General features: G+C 43.5%; 1 protein-coding gene across 3 annotated transcripts in view; it reads right to left on the reverse strand.

Moving 5' to 3' along the window:
• Nucleotides 1–2,668: 2,668 nt before the first annotated feature.
• The window catches only part of BCAS1 (breast carcinoma amplified sequence 1), a 128,563-nt gene continuing 113,549 nt past the window's right edge, over nucleotides 2,669–17,682 (reverse strand). For 2 of the 3 annotated variants that reach the window (XM_021716808.1, XM_021716807.1), the window contains 2 exons: nucleotides 9,588–9,851; nucleotides 2,669–3,821 (listed from right to left, as the gene is read on the reverse strand). In XM_021716808.1, coding sequence (XP_021572483.1) covers nucleotides 3,747–3,821; nucleotides 9,588–9,851 — 339 coding nt within the window. In that variant the 3' untranslated portion in view covers nucleotides 2,669–3,746. Of the gene's footprint in view, nucleotides 3,822–9,587; nucleotides 9,852–14,035; nucleotides 14,102–17,682 lie in introns of all 3 variants that reach the window. The other variant, XM_008066491.2, reaches the window with a different exon arrangement.

Here is a 17,682-nt window from a genome sequence, read left to right on the forward strand (position 1 = left end):
GTTGCTGCACTCACGTTCCTTCATTTCCCCTGTGTTTGTACCTTGGGTAAGTTGGCATCATTTCTTTTTCTCCTTCCCTTTAAGGGAGGTATCTGGTCGATTTTATTTTTTAAGGCCTACAACCCTCTTGGGACTCTTTGGCATAAGAAGGGACATTGTCAGATCCAGGCTGTGGAAATCTCCCTTCTAGGCATTTTGAGAAGGGGCCTGCAGGACACAGATTTTGTCTCTTCGCATCAAATTTAATGCGATCCCAGTGCTTCAGTGTTATGTGTGTGTGTGTGGGGGGAAGGGTGAGGGGCAGGGACGAGTTTAAATCTCTGATAATTTGTTTAAAGAGCCCAGGGATACAACAAAAACACAAGAATTTCACTTTCTTTCTCTTTTCCTTCCTTTTTGGGCTTCTATTAGGCATGTCCCTCCTCCCTCAAGACGATGAATTCAAGAGGGACCTCACGGCTGCTGGGAACAACTGCTCTTTGGAATGAATTCTTTCATGGGTATCACTCAAAAAGTCACCGGCAGCTGGAACTGGAAAGCAGAGTTGTGTGTGTGTGCATGTGTGTCCCTGCGTGTGTGTGTGTGTGTGTGTGTGTGTGTGTGTGTGTGTGTGTGTGTATAGTGGCGGCCATTTCAGCTCAATAGCTCCATTCTTGGAAAGGCCACTTCTTCTTGACACGAGAGAAGACACGCTTCCCTGTGCACCTAAAAATAAATAATAAGTCAGTAAATAATAATAATAAAAAAGGCTTTTTTGTCCCCACCCCCAGGTCTTAATTTTCTCTTTCAATGTTTTGCTGTGTGCACGTCTAGGTGTGCCTGTTTCCCCACCATTTGTCCTGTCCTGGTGGCATTTCTGGGAATCTGTGTCCTACAGGCTTTCCTGAGCTTGCAGAATGAGTTTCTGCCCTTTTCACACAAATTCAGCATGAGGTGTGGAAATTAGTGTTTATTGCAAATGCATCAGGAATGGGATCGTAACTCAAAACAATAATATACACGCAAAACACAAAAATGGAGTATTAACTTGCTTCTTAAGCTACAACTGGATGTAGAGTTCCCCCAAGAAGTTTAGTTCTCTCTGGCCTTTCTTCCTTTAAAAAAAAAAGCAATTTCATTAAAAGACTGCTCTCTTTTTTTGGCTTCGGAGCGCAGGAAACTAGTTATAAACACTGTTGGCATGCTTTGCAGAGAGCTTCTCAGCAAAGAACACTGTTTTGTTTTGTTTTGGGGGGGAAGTTCTCCATCCCCATAAGTGACTTTGGCCTGGACTACTCAACCCCTCAGTCTGTTTCTCCCCTTCCTGCCTGAAGACATTTCTCATCTGGGCAAAAAGCCCCGGTGCTCAGGGAGGTGAAACTTGCAAACGATACTGTCTCTTCCTCAATGGACTGCAGCCCAGGCACTCACGAAAGGTCACAGCAGGCAAGTGACTCCTCCCCCCACCACCCCGTGGTGTTTGGAGATAAAAGACTAGCAGCTGCCTGGCTACCTCGACCATTCCTGCTCTGATGATGGTAGTGGTGGAGGGAAAGTGTCCCTCCACCCAAGGTTTCCCCAAGGGGTGTTTTCCTGCAAGTTGAACATTCTACCAAGAAGCAGCATGGGATCTTTCTCAACCGGAGAGACACAGACGCGAGTCATCTCCAGGAGGTCTGAAGAAGCTGACCCAGACACAAGAAAGAGACCTCTCTGGCCCTTATCTGAAACCTAGAATTCAGCCAGGCCACGGTGGGAGCTGGCAGATCCTTGCAGCCCTGGGACCTCCTCCCCATTTAAATCTGAGTTTTTAGAGATACCAATGTTTTCTAACACATTTTCCAAATGCCTATTTGTCCAAGCTATGGTGCCATTTTTGCCTAAGGGGCATACTTGTCTGTATATTCTAGCTCTAGGTCAGGAGAGGATATTTCAAGTCGATTTCCAATCAACATTTGAATTGCAGATGGGATAGATTTGTAGGAGCTAAGATGTATGTTTGGATCTGTGTTAGTTACATGTTAGTGTATTTGTATGTGAATATGACTTTGAGCATGTATGCATCTGTTCCTGCATATGATACATATCTTTACATATGATTGTGTCCCTATGTATGCAAATGTGGGTAGAAATACATATCTGAACATACATGTATGTATCTGTAGTGGACACACATCCTCTCCCTGCTTAGGAATTCCAGCTTCTCACCTCAGTGGGAGCAGCTCGACCATCTTCCCACTTCCCAGGGCAGCTGGGAGACTCACGTACACCTAAGGGGTTCAAAGGTCAGTCCCCTTACCTTAAGGTCCAATCAACTGTGTGCTGCAATTCATGCACCAGCTGAGACTAGTCCCTGCCCAACTTCTTCCTGGTCTTCCTTTTCTCTGACACCCTTCCCCTGAAGCACACCCTCACATATCCCCTGCATCCGAATGCCTGTCTTGGGCTCTGCACCAGGCAACCTGGCTTAGACAGCACTTTTCTATATGTGTGTGCATGTGTATGTGTGCAATCATACGTTTGTGTGTGTGTGCCTATATCCAAGGAAATCTAGAAGGATTTGGGGGAGAATCTGGTTCCAAAGGAAGATATAGGAGAAACAATATGGATTTTATATTGTAGATGAAAAGCCATCCCAGACATAGTGTCCGGACTGCTTTGAAAGGTTGAAAATTAAAAGATACTTTAAAAGTAAATGTCTTTTTTTTAATTAAATCAAAAAAGAAAGATACAGTGTACATGACTGTCAGTCAATCATGCTACATTGAATTACATTTTAATAGACTCATGGTCCTATTTACTCCTATGTACAAGTATTAAAAAAAACTCAGGTGTTTGAATAATCTGTAAATTTTTATTAACTGAGATTATGGAGAGGGATTTATCAGAGCACATCGTGAGAACATTAGGAAATTACAGACACACTTGAGATAAGTGTCAGACAGAACAGATGAAGCAAGCCCCTCAGCCATCTGAGAAACATTAATAATGTAAGATCGCAGAGACCAAATCTTTGTTAGGGATACAGGATGCAAGATAAAAATGGAGACCTTGGCGCCTCCTTGTGTTGCAAGATAAAACTGCAACTTTATTTGTTTTGGTTTGGTTTTTTTGAAGTTGTAATTCTTGCCCATCAACTGAGCCTCAGAAGCAATTGTTTTCCCAAATCACTTTAAGCCCTCTCCAGTCCATATTTTCCCTCTCATCAATAACTCTCAAGGACTCTATTTGAAAAACAACTCTTATTCATTCCTTTGTCATACCCCGCACATTCCATTCCAGGAAATTGGCAACCGCCCAGCACAGAACCCTGATTCTCCCTCCTTGAAATGTGAATTTAAACGAATGGATTTTCGCCGCCTCTCTTTTATTTTAGAGGATAAGCATGTGTTTATTCCAAAGCTTAATTCCTTCTAGCAGGCATTTTTATTCTGCCACTTAACTTGCCACTGCCATTTTTTTTTTTTTTTGGTAACTTAACGTGAACACATTCCTCCATCCCGTTCCTTCCCTGCTTGGGGATCATCGATTCTCTTCACCTAACTAGGTAACCTGCTAAACCATCTTTACAGCTATTTGCCAGAAAAGACTGCACCAGAGACGTAAATAATACACCTCAATATACAAGAGCTTGGGCTTAATTTGTAGGCAGAATTTCGCTGGATGGCCTTCAGAAGAATATATACATGGAGCGTGTCTGGGGAGGAGATGGATTAGGGAAAACATCTTGGTGGCAGAAGAACTGGGTAGGGATTGTGGTGATTTGTTTACTTGGATTTGCCAACTGGTCCAATGGAGACTGGGTCCGTTTGCACCTGAGCATCCAACATCCGCTTTGGTCCCTGCAGGAAAACAGAAAGAGGTTGCAGCCTGTTGAAAATCTGTACTAGCCACAGCAACCATGACTGCTTCTTTAGCTCTGTGCTGGGCACTGAGCTACATGAATCTGGCTTGCTTCTGAGTGATGGATGAGGAAATGATCTCCCATCAGACGCCTGGGTTCAATGCCCGGTTCTACTATGGGTAGCTTTGTGAAATCCTGGACACACCTCATAGCTCTTTGTGCTTTGGTTTCTTCATCTTGAAAATGGGAAGGGCAGAAGTTATCTCAGAGGCTTATTCCCAAGGAAAGTGAGGTCATACCTATAATGCACTTAGGACAGAGGCTGAGGTGTGGACCCCCATTCTCCCTCACTTTGGAGCTCCCTCCTCAGTCACCATCCAGTTATGTCAACCTTTAGTTTCTCACAAAACACATCACTCTCTGCAGTGACTGTATTATCTATTTTATTTGTCTGATGCTGTCTATCTCCTCCACCTGAACGCAAGCTCAGGGATTCTGTCTGCCATGTCCCCTGTGCCTTATGGGTATCTGTCGCCCAGGCTGGAGTGCAGTGGCACACTCCTGGCCACCGCAGCCTGGACCTGCTGGGCTCCGACGATCCTTCTGCCTCAGCCTTCCGAGTAGCTGAAACTACAGCTGGAACTATCAGCCTGGGCAACTTGGCGAGACCTCATCTCTACAATAAATCAATAATTAGCTGGGCACGCTATCAAGCCCAGCTAATTATTGATTTATTGTGGAGATGAGGCCTTGCCAAGTTGCCCAGGTTGGTCTTGAACCCGAGGGCTCAGGCAATACACTTGCCTCGGCCTCCCAAAGTGCTGGGATTACTTCTGAGCCTGGGCCTGAAATTATTATTATTGTTTTGCCTTCTCAGTCAAGTACCGAGCCCGGCCCTGGTACTATTATTATTACTACCTTCTTAGTCAAGTACAAGTTATAAAAAGTAAAAGTAACCCTTTGTGTACATGGTCCTATGAGGTTAGAGCAACACAGAGAGTCATGTAACCACCACCCAAGTCAGCATCACGTGGTTCCATCGCACCCACATCGTCCCTGTGTCCCCAGTCAGTTGCTTGCCTCTGCAGACCCTGACAACCATGGATCCACTCTGCATCCTACCTAGAGTGCTTCCTGTCCGGGTGTCGCATCCTGGAATCAGAATGCAGAGCCTTTAATCTCACTGCTTTCACACAGCATTGGGGGAAGTGAGAGTCACCCATGTGGCTGTGTGGATCAGGGGGCTGGTACTGTCCGCCCCCCCTTTACAGCATTGGGTAGCACAGTATAACAGAAGATTGTCTACACCACACACCAAAGAGAGAGCACAGAGTAGTATGAGAAAGTATATTTGGTGAAGTATAAATAGATAGTATAGGATAGTGCATATTTTATAGTATATGTATACAGTATAGTCAAGTATGGTAACTATAGCATGGCATAGTAGAATACAGCAAATACAGTACAGGAGAGTGAGGTATAGCATGATAGATAGTACTATAGAGTATAGTATAGGGTGTAAAGTATATATAATATAGCATATGCATACAGTGTGTATATAAGGTAGTAGAATATACATAGTATAATATAATACAGAGCAGTATGATACAAAATACACTATATATAGTATATTATAGCATAATAATATAAATAATAGTATAAATAATATTATAGGTTATATATAGTGTATGTAAATGGTATAGCCAAGAATGGTAAATATAGCATGGCATAGTATAATACAGCAAATATGGTACATTATAGTATAGTATAGCATGATATATAGTACTATATAGAGTATAGTATAGAGCATGGTAGTATAATATACTATCATAAAGTATATATAGTATATGCACGTAGTGTCATGTATATAAGGTAGAAGATACATAGTATAGTATAATACAGAACAGTATGATATTTACTACACCACATGTAGCATATTATAGCCTAATAAATATAGTATAGTTTATATAATGTAATAGGTTATATAGCATATGTGTATTGTATAGTCAAGTATAGTAAATATAGCATGTTTAGTAAATACATTAAAGTATAGTATAACGTGATATATATAGCCCTATATATAGTATAGTGCAGGGTAGTATAATATACTATCATAAAGTATATATAGTATAGTATAGTATATGCATATAGTGCCATGTATATAAGGTAGTGGAATATACATAGTATAATACAGTATAATATAACATAATATAATATATAATATGATAGTATATGTGTATTGCATAATCAAGTTTGGTAAATAGGCTGGGCTCAGTGGCTTAGCCTGTAATCCCAGCATTTTGGGAGACCGAGGCGAGTGGATTGTCTGAGCCCACGGATTTGAGACCAGCCCAGGCAATTTGGCAAGGCCTCGTCTCTACAAAAAATTTTTTAAAAAAAACATTAGCCGGGTATGGTAGCACATGCCTATAGTTCCAGCTATTTGGAATACTGAGGTGGAAGGATCACTGGAGGCCAGCAGGTCAATGCTGGGGTGGCTGTGAGTGTGCCACTGTACTCTAGCCTGGGCAATGGAGTGAGACTCCAACTCAAAAAAAAAAAAAAAGGTAAATATAGCATGTATAGTAAGTATAGTATAGTATAACATGATATCTAGTCCTATATATACTATAAGTAGCAGAATATACATAGTATAATACAGACTAGATAATATATAAAATAGTATATTATAGTATAATAAATATAGAGTGTATATAATGTCCATAGGGCATATACATATTGTGTGTGTGTGTGCATGTGTGTGTGCATTACACATATAGGGTGGTGCCCTATAGTATATATAGATTAGATAATACAGGGTAGTATAATATAAGTATATACTGTGTAGTATAGCGTAATTTACCACGGAATCAGATTGCTGGGCTTTGAACCCCAGCGCTGCTGCTTCCTAGCTGTGTGACTTTGCTTAAGTTGCCCAACCCTCTGCACCTTAATCTCACCATTGGTAAAATGAGAGTTCACAGCATGACTGTACTGTTATCATTCGTACGGTGCTTTGTCACATAGTCAGTGCTATAAAAGAGTTACTGTCATTATTTTTAGTGATGGTAGTCAGATTCAGTCATTCAGTTAACAACATACGTTGAATACCTACTGCATCTGACACATGGTGCTTGTCTTTGGGACTATAAAAGTGACTAGGACACCATGGGACACTGAAAGCTTAGGCTCAGAAGTCAGCCACAGGTTTGAGGACTGCTCCAATCCCCTCTGGCCTCGTGACCTCCAATCAGTCCCTCATCCCTGTGGGCCCATTGCCTCATCTGTGAGGTCTGTTTGTTTGCTCTCTGAGTCGAGGTCTCACTTTTGCCCAGGCTGGAGTGCAGTGGCATGATCACCACAGCCTCAACCTCCTGGGCTCAGATGATCCCTTCACCTCAGCCCCCCAAGTATCTGGGACTACAGGTGCATGCCACTACACCCAGGTAATTTTTTGATTTTTTATAGAGATGAGTTCTCGCAATGTTGTCCAGGCTGGTCTCAAACTTCTGAGCTTGAATTATCCTTCCGTCTTGGCCTCCCAAAGCCCTGGGGTATGAAACACTGCTCCTGGCCTATCTGTGTGGTCTTTTAGCTGCAATCTCACCTGGTCCTCCCTGCAGCCTATGAAGCTGATCCATCACCACTTTTACTACTAGGAGGCGACTGGGGTCTCATAAGCGTAAGTCACTCAGATCATGTTTCTACTTGTAGGTGGTGGCACTGGCTTCTGTCTCAGGTCTCTGGAACCTGAGGTGGGTGTCGGCAGTTCCCAGCCACTCTCTTGCTTTGTGTTGGGATCACCTGGTGCAGTGATCAGAGTACAATCTCCTCAAGCTACAGTGTAACCTACTCATCTCTTACCCTCACAACCTAGGGTAGGGCTGATCAAGTAGTCATCACGCAACAGTCTTTCCTGACCAGTTAAACCACAGCAGGCATTGCTGCAAGGATACTGCATATCACCTCATTTCATCTTCATTCTAACCCTGTGACCTACCTAATTCCCTGGCCCGCTGCATATGTCAGTGTTATTTCTTGTCTTGCTCCCTGGCTCAACCCACATTTTATTGGGTCCTGGGTATGACTTTGCTTATTTCTCCTCCTAGTTTATGCTTGATCACCTTGCTTATAATTTGAGTAATAACCCTTTAGACTCTTCTTGTTTGCCAGAATTTATAAGATCTCATGTATACATAAACGTTTAGTGGTATCGTGTTCCATTCCTTCCATCCATCCATCCACCTATTCATCCATCCATCTATTCATCTATTACTTACCCACCCATCCATTCATTTTTCCATCCATCCATCCATTCATCCACCCACCCATCCATCCATCTGTCCACCCATTCATTTGTCCATCCATGCATTCATCCATCCATTAATCCACCCCACCCATTCACCCACCCATCCATCCACCCACTCACCCCACCCACCCATTATCTGTTCATTTGTCCTTCATCCATTCATTCAACAAATACTTATTGGCTCTATATTCCAGCCACCATCCCAGGGAGGGCAACATGTCAGTCCATGAACAGACATGTTCACCGTCTCCTAAAGCTGACAGTCTAGGGAAGGAGACCAAAAAAAAAAAGACATAAAAACTGCAAAAGCTCATGTGGCTATCTCACATAGGAGGGATAGATCTAATCCAATGATTCTTTACTGAGGTGATTTTATTTCCCAGGGGAAATTTGGCAATGTCTAGACACAATTTGGATTGCCACATCTGGGATATTGCAGGTAGAAACCAGGAATTTGCTAAATGTCCTACAATGCAGGAACAGGCCCCTCCAACAAAGGAATATCCAGCCCGAAGTGTCAACGGTGCCAAGGTTGAGGTAGCAACTTCATGTAGCAATTAATTATTTAGTGTCTGGCTCCCACTAGGCTGTGAAATCCTGGAGGGCAGGAGCTGTGCTTTACTAATTTCTGTATACCCAACACTCAGGATCAGGCTCAGAGAAGTTGCCCTCTTCGAGGCCCCAGGCGGACAGGCATCAACTGTTCCTTGCCAACCTCTCCATCCTTGTGTTCCCTATTCCAGTCAGAATGAACTTCAGTCCCTTGCTTTTCTCCATCCCTCCTTTGCACCTGTTCTCGCGGCCAAAAACACTCCGTCCTCAGTCCTCCCCTTGCCTCCTCTGCAGGCTGAGTTGGAGTCCAACCTTCCACGTCATCTTTTCTGAGAAGCCTTCCTGGTCACTCTTCTCCAACCCAAAGCCAGACCAGGCCTCCCTTGGCCTGTCTTCCTCCCCTCCTGGTTCTGCCCACACTCAACCCATGCCCCCATCAATCCTGCCCCTGATAGTGGGTTCCAGGACAGCCATGGGTGCCTACTCCACTCTCTGTGCCTGGCACACAGCAGGTACTCTTTGCTTGCCCAGCGTCCAGCCAGCCTCTCTCCAATCTGTCCTCTTTGAAAGTGAGACCCGCCGGGATCGGTGGCTCAGCCTGTAATCCCGTGCCTTTGGGAGGCTGAGGTGAGTGGATTGGCTGGGCCCGCGGGTTCGAGACCCACGTGAGCAATTGGCGAAACCTCATCTCTACAATTTAAAAAAAAAAAAATCAGCTAGGCATGGTACCGCGTGCCTGTAATTCCAGCAGGTCGAGGCTGCAGTGGCCGGGAGTGGCCATTGCACTCCAGTCTGGGCGACAGAGTGAGACTCCAACTCAAAAAAAAAAAAAAGAAAGAAAGTGAGACCCACACACACTCTTTGCCCAAGACCCCAGAAAGAAGAGGCAAAAATTCCACCTACCAGGCCTTTGAGGAAGCCCCTGAAGGACTGCTGCTGCTTCTCAGGTCTCTTCTGGGGCTTGTCCCCATTCTGCAGCGAGTTCGCATCTGCCGTGGCCTGCTCGGTGCACTGGGCAGGCTCTTTGGCTTCCTGCTTGTGGTTCTTCTGCTTGTTCGTCTCTGCTGCCGCCTTCTTGTCCTTAGAGGGGCCCTCTTTGCCCTTCTGAACTGCTCCTGTCGGTTCGGGCTCTGGTGGTGTGACCGCCTTTTCTGTCGAGTCTGATGTCTACAGCAATTTCAAACAAAGCATATTTTTAGGGCGGCAAGACAACTCTCAATAGCAGGGAAGTAAATATGTTAAAGCAAAACATATCTTGTGGAGTGGTATATAAGTTTTCATGAATCCTGGGTGAAATGAAAGAAAAAAAAGAAAAGAAATATGTGCACTTATCATGTTTCAAGGCCATGATAGGGGACATTTATTTATCTAACAATCCAATCAATTAATTTTATTGTTTCCCAGCAAGCATTCCTTCCCCTTCTTCCGGTACTGAAACGTGACTTTTCCTTAGGGAAGCGTCTTCTCCTTCATCCACACCCTGCAGCTGAAGCAGACTAATTCCATCCCTGGACAAGGGACGTGACTCAGACCTGGCCAATCAGAGCATTGCCTACGATTGGGCTGCGGTGATTAGCTCAGCGTGGGCAAACAGATAAAACCTGAGCTAGTCTTAGAGCCTCCCTAAAATAATCACGAGAGAGGCCTGCTCCCTTTCTGTTGGATCTGAAGCTGTGAAGAGATAAGATTGGCACTTTCAGAGCCACCACCATTTCTAAGGAAAACCTTCCTGAAAAGGAAGTCAGCACAGAGAAAAGTAGAGCTGAGAGATGCGGAAAGAGAGAAAGAGGGGAAGACCAGGAACTGAGGATACTGAGGGTGCCTCCTGGATCTAGCTCTTCCTGAATCCCTTACATGCTTAAACCAGCTTTGAGAGAAGAACTCCCATTTGCAACCACATGTGACTTTTTTCTTGGGGATGCCCATTCTTTTCTTCTTGATTACATCTGTCTTAATTTTTGGTGTGAAATTGTCTTTTCATTTCATGAAATGGTCATGAAAGAAGATGATTGTTGTATCTTTGGTTTTGAATATCTATTTTTCTTTGCCCAAATGAAAGATTTACTATCCTACTAGGTTCCTATAGTTTGGAAGGATGAGGCTGTAAAATCTAAAATTCTAGAAAATCTGTGAAGTGGAAACCCCTTTCTCGTAATTTACTTGAATGGAAATGCCTGTGGGGTCCAGAAAGCTGAGGTAACAACAGAAAGGAGGCTAGAGGTAAGAATAATTACGTGGAGATATTTCCTTCAGCTGTAGAAGGAAGATAGGCCCAAAGAAATATTTCTCCTGCATAAGAAGACCACCAGTTCAAGCAGTGCTGGCTTTGATGTTAGGGAGACAATGTGGATTAGTGAGGGCTGTAGTAAACTGAATTGCATGTCCCATCCCAGGGAGCAACAGTTGCAAGCTTGCAGTCCCAGGGCTGCCAGATCTTCTGTTTTTTTCCAGTGAAACCTTAACATTGAATTTTTTTTTTTTGAGTTGGAGTCTCACTTTGTCACCCAGACTGGAGTGCCGTGGCACACTCCTGGCCACTGCAGCCTCAGCCTGCTGGGCTCCGGTGATCCTTCCACCTCAGCCTTCCGAGTAGCTGGAACTACAGGTACACGCTACCCTGCCCGGCTAATTTTTGGATTTATTGTAGAGATGAGGTCTCGCCAAGTTGCCCAGGCGGGTCTCGAACCCGTGGGCTCAGGCAATTCACTCACCTCAGCCTCCCAAAGCGCTGGGATTACAGGTTGAGCCACCAAGCCTGGCCTTGAATTTTTAAAAATGCAAACTATGTCAACTTTTAAATGTTGACTTCAAAAAGTTTCAAAGCCCTGATTATGGCAAACAACTGGCAAATACATTTGACCCACTGGATACATGTTTATAACCCTGCCTCATAAAGTTATGCACGATCCCCAGGTGGACAATTCTGAGAAGGCAGCAGTGTTAGTAGAAAAGGCAGCCATTAAAAGAGAGATGTCAGTTCACACAGTGGAATCATGCACAGCCCTTAGAAATAAGCGTGAGGACAAACAGATGAGGTGCCCCAGTCCTGTAGGTCTCCACAGGCACTCTCCAGAGGGTAGAAGTCCTTGGAGAAAGAACATCACACCTCCAGTGTGCCCTGAAAAGCTGCTCTGTACTCGCACGTCCTGAATACTTCTGTCAGAGGCCAAAGTGACAGCAAATGCTAAGCAATGGATGTCCAAGTGCAATCCACAGCCCTGAGCAAGTTCCCTCCTTAGAATGAAACAGAAACTCTCAGCCCGATGCTTTTCAGAAAGGCCAGAGACCCCAGTTCAAACACCTTGGTCATTGTTTTTGTGGTGTTGAGGATTTCAAGATGCAATGAGTGGCTAAAAGTTCGGTGTCTGGAGTCAGAGGGACCTGGCTTGATTCTGATTCCATCACATCCTTACTTTGTGACCTGGAATACACTGACCTCTCAGTTTCCTCATCTGCATAGGGGTAATAAAAGAAATGGCACCATGTGGTGCTGTGAGGATTAAATTAGTTAAGAATGGGAAGGACACACCAGTGTTCTCAAGTCTGAATCCAAGGTCCTGAAAAACAAAATCCCCAGTTAGATTCTTAAAACACTCCTGGGTGAGTATAAATAGAATGAGAATTTTAGTTTGTTTGGGTTTTCACAGACATAACTCCTATTTTAGAATCACCAAAATTATTAGCATAACTGTTTCACTGTAAAAGTCAAAACAAAATGTACAATCACATTTAAGTTTTTCTTTTTGAAAAAAGTGATTTTATCATCTTCTCATGGTAGTAAGTAGCCTTTGGATATTTTGACTCCAAAGTGGTCTAAAGAAAGGATTTGAGGACCAGGCATAGCAATAACTTAAAAAAAATGAATGTAGCAAAAATGAATACATTCTCTATTTAAATAGATAGTATAAACCAATTATTATAGAAATAGAAATATTATAACCTAGTCACTGTTGTCCATTTGTGTGTGAGTCCATTTGTGTATGAGCAATATTATAGGATGGTAATTCCTTCTCAGTGGCGTACTAACAAATTGGCAGTAATAATAACAAATAGAAACTGCTATAGACTGAATTGTACCCCCACATTCATATGTTGACACCTCAACCCCCTATGTGATTGTATTTGGAATTGGAATTAAGGTTAAATGAAGGTACAAGAGTACAACCCTGATCCAATGGAATTAGTGTCCTTATTAGAAGAGACACCAAAGAGCTCTCTTTATCTCTGTCTGCCATGTGAGGCAGCAAGAAAGTGGCCATCTGCAAGCCAGGAAGAGAGCCCTCCCCAGGAACCAAACCCTGCTGGCCCTTTGGTCTTGTCTTATCCAGGCACCAGAACTGTGAGAAAATAAATTTCTGTTGATAAGCATCTATGACATTTTGTTACAGCAGTCCATGCTAACGCAACAGCTAAAATGTATTGAACCCTCTGAACCAGGAGTGTTCTAAGTGTTTTACATGTATTGACTCATTTAAGTATGACAACCCTATGAGTACTTTTCTTGGTTCCATTATATAGATGAGGAAGCTGAAGTGTTGAGAGATTTTATCATTTGCCTAAGTCACACAGCTAAAAAAATGGCTGAGCCAGGATTTGAACCCAGACAGTTTGCATCTACAACTCATGCACTTTGCCATGTTACATAGCCAAAACTACTAGAAGAATATTTGATGCCATTTTTGTGCAGATGTATTTTTAAGTTAAAAAAGAGATGTAGGTTATAAAATAGGGTGTCACGCGTGATCTCATTTTTAAAAAGAACACATATAGTTATACACGTCATAACTATGTTTCCTGAGAGAAAATAGTGGAAGTGAACTGCGTGACCCATGTCTTTAATCTCTTTGAGAAATAGGTCGTACTATGTGCCAGGCACCATGCAATGTGATGGAAAAAGCGATGCCACTCCTTGCTTCACAGACATTCCAGGCGTAGGTGGGAAGGGACTGGGGAGACAAAGAAATGATTACCACTTGTATTTTATTTACAAAATAAGATAAGTGCCAACAAGTGCAAATACATGCCCACCTATAGTAATGACAGGTGGGCATGGGAGGTCTCTATGAGGAGGGGATATTTATGCCAAGAGGTGACGGATGAGAAGGAATTTTCCATGTGGAAAAGAGGGAAGAACATGTGTGAGAAGCCTTGAGCAGGAAGTAGCTAAGACATTCAGCTTGTCCATGCCTGTATCTCCAGGGCCCAGCACAGAGCTTGTTATACAGTGGGTGCTTAAGCCCAAGATGTTAAGTGAGTTGGCTGTGGCTTAGAATTCCATTGAAAACAAGGCTGGAAAGAAATGAGAATACGCCAACTCACCCCACCATCACGTTGAGTTCAAGGTCACTTACTTGGTAGCTGGAATCTTTCCCATTTATTTCTTCTGAGTGGGTGTTCCCTTCATCCCTTTTCACTGACTAAAATAACAAACAGACAATGACCTTTCAGCCATCACAGGCACAAGCGACATGGAGCATGCAAAGAAGTTCTGAAATGGATGACCTCAGTCATTTATCATTGAGACTCAGAATCACGACAAGGGCAAGACCAATGGGAAACATATTACTTATGAGATACACAGATTTCCATGCAATCAGTAACCAGAGTCAGATTAAATTCAAGTGTTGGCCTCCCCAAATAAAGACAAAAGTCCTAATCCCCAAGTCAGGTAATTCTGTTGTAAATAAATGATCACCAAACTATTTTTTTTTTTTGAGTTGGAGTCTCACTCTGTCGCCCAGACTGGAGTGCAGTGGCACGCTCCCGGCCACCGCAGCCTCGACCTGCTGGGCTCCGGCAATCCTTCTGCCTCAGCTTTCCAAGTAGCTGGAACTACAGGTGTGCGCTACCACGTCCAGCTAATTTTTGATTTATTGTAGAGATAAGGTCTCGCCAAGTTGCCCAGGCGGGTCTCGAACCCACGGGCTCAGGCAATCCACTCACCTCAGCCTCCCAAAGCGCTGGGATTACAGGCTGAGCCACTGAGCCGGCTGATCACCAAACTATTAATGTTGGAACCAAAAGGTGGTTGGTAAAGTAAATGAATGAACAATGCACCCATTAGTAGTCTTTACTGGTAAGAGTTAGGCAGTGGATGTTTTGTTGTATTTTCCCCCAGTAGTGATAGGAGTCTTGTCAGGCACTTACTTCATTTTCCATTTTTTAGTGCCTCTGTGGCAGGGCTGGGTGACAGGGCTGGGTGAGGTTGACTTTGACTCGTTAAACCCCACACTCTAAGTTAATGGTTCTAAAAGTATCATTCCAGGGCTGGGCACCATGGATCACGCCTGTAAATCGCAGCACTTTGGGAGGATGAGACAGGAGGATTGCTTAAGCCCAGAAGTTTGAGACCAGTCTAGGCATTATAGTGAGACCCTCTCTACAAAAAGTAAAAATATTAACTGGGCGCGGTGCTATATCCTTGTAGTCCCTCTCAGGAGGCAGAGGCAGAAGGATCATCTGAGTTCAGGAGGATGAGCCTGTGATGAGCCGTAGTTGTGTCACTGCACTCTAGCCTGGTCAATAGAGTGAGACTTTGACTCAAAAAAAAAAAAAAAAAAAAAAATTCCAGGACCAGCAGTTTCAGCATCACCTGTGAACCAGCTAGAAATGTAAATTCTGGAAACCCACTCGGGATCTACTGAATTAGAAACTTTGGCATGATTGGGAATGGGATGATCATAACTCACTGCAGCCTTAAACTCCTGGGCTCAAGGGATCCTCCGTTCTCAGCTTTCTGAGTAGCTAGGACTACAGGCAAACCACCATACCTGGCTAGTTCTTAAATTTTAAAATATTTTTGTAAAGATGGGGGTCTTGCCAGGTTTCCCAGGCTGGTCTCAAACTCCTGGTCTCAAGCAATCCTCCCACCTTGACCTCTGAAAGCACTGGGTTTGCAGAAGCACTACGTTCTTTTTTAATTAAATTAAATTAAATTAATTAATTTATTTACTTTTGGTGAGTTGGAGTCTCACTCTGTCGCCCAGACTGGAATGCAGTGGTGGCTCCCGGCCACTGCAGCCTCGACCTGCTGGGCTCTGGCGATCCTTCTGCCTCAGCCTTCCGAGTAGCCGGAATTACAGGCATGCACTTCCACGCCCAGCTGATGTTTTGATTTATTGTAGAGATGAGGTCTCGCTGCCCAGGTGGGTCTCAAACCCGCGGGCTCAGGCAATCCACTCACCTCAGCCTCCCAAAGGCGCAGCCCGCCTTCATGTTCTCTTTTTAGATAGTGGCTGGTGCTAGTCTCCAATTTGGAAGACTTGACTAGGACTACTGATTGTTTAACACAGCATGTAGATTCCTATGTACTTCTCTACACTTAAAGACAACATTTATAGAGCTTGGCATAGGGTAGAGCCTTAACACGTACACCTTGATTGGTTAGGAATGAAAGACGTGGTGTTTGGAAGTTCATGACACTTAGAAACATCAATGTCATGGGTTTTACTAAGGTTTTCAACCCAAAGGCAAAGATCAGTCGTCCGCTACATAAAATTTAGATCCATTTACTTGGAAAGCGGTTTTTCTGTCCTCTGGGTCTTCTGCATTGTCCTGCAAAGGCCAGTCTTGCTTGAGAAGGTTTAGAAAAAGAAGTGGATTCTTCTGGGTATGACTTCCCTTAACACGGCCAGTTCTGTCAGTCTGCCCACCACGCCGGAGGGTTTAGATATTTCGGGACTTCATTCAGGCTCCAAAATTCAGGCTGTGTCATAAGAGCCCTTCCCATGCTAATACATCCCCAAGTGGCCTGTAGCATATAGCTTCGTGTTCACATGAGTCAGTTTTTGGGGAATATTGAGCAACAAAAAACAAGCAAATGAACAAGATGGTTTTTAAAGCAAAAATTGAGTGGACATTAGGAGTTGGGCATCGCTCTTCCATCACCTTCTAGAAAATAAAGTTCTCTTATGCCCCCAAAGAGGGATTTTTAGCTTCCTTTTAGTTGTTTCAACTTGGTTTCTGCTAGGGACTCTGCCAGTTTAAGGTTTCAATTTGCTTTCTCTCCCTCCCTTTCTTTGAGAGCCCGTGGGAGACCGTGGAAGGTTCTACTGGCAGCTGGGGAGCTCAGGTCACATCATGAAAACAGACCTTCAGGGTGTGAGGGAGATGACTGCAAAACCTTCAGCCTCTTAAAAGAAAAGGAGAGCATCTCCAGCTTTTCCCCAGTGATTTTCCTCTTGATCAGCTTGAGGCACGCAGAGCTGTGGGTATGCAGAAGTGACTGTGTGCTGAGTTTAGATTTGATGAAGTCCATCTGAGGTCACTTCCATAATAGCAGTTACTATTAATAACAATTCTTCCCTCCTTTACCCTTTCCTTCCTCCCTCCCTCCCTTCCTCTCTCCCTCCTGCATCCCTCCTGCTCCCTCCTTCCCTCTTCCTCTCCCTTTCCTCCTTTTTCTATCCTTTCTTTTTTTCTTTGCAGAGTTCTCTTTCAGGGACAAATCCGAATAATCCACGTTGAGCTTTGTATTCAGAAAACCATAACCACAGAAGCTTATTTTTTCCAGCTGTCAAAAATAACAAAGTTACTGTTTAAAGAGACTAAAATTCTTTCAGAGACCATTTAATACTTTAAAGACTATGAAGTAATTTCAGAGATTTTCCAGTGTGATACCGAACAACTTTCTTTATGGAGTTTATTTTTATTCATTGAGAGTCAAAGGTGAAGCATCTCCAGGCATTCAGCCTGCAGTTTTGAGATGGGATTTGGTTGTGGCATCCAAGCCTTGCATATTAATGAAGTGATTTTTTAAAATTTCTTTCGTAGTTTTATGCATTCCTGTAGCTTGATACTCTGAGGAATGTCTGAAACATCTTCAATATATATCTCTTAGAGATATTCAAAACTGCAGAAATGTTTGGTGGTCAGTTCACGTTTCTTTGAAAGGAATGTAAATGTATTTTGATGGCAATAGAGTTCACCCAAAGTTGAAATTTCAAAGAAAAAGAATTGGGATGAAAATTTAATACAGGGTGAATATATCAGCAATATT

Source organism: Carlito syrichta, unplaced genomic scaffold (assembly GCF_000164805.1).
Source record: "Carlito syrichta isolate Samal-C Ts95f unplaced genomic scaffold, Tarsius_syrichta-2.0.1 Scaffold308966, whole genome shotgun sequence".
Taxonomy (NCBI): domain Eukaryota; kingdom Metazoa; phylum Chordata; class Mammalia; order Primates; family Tarsiidae; genus Carlito; species Carlito syrichta.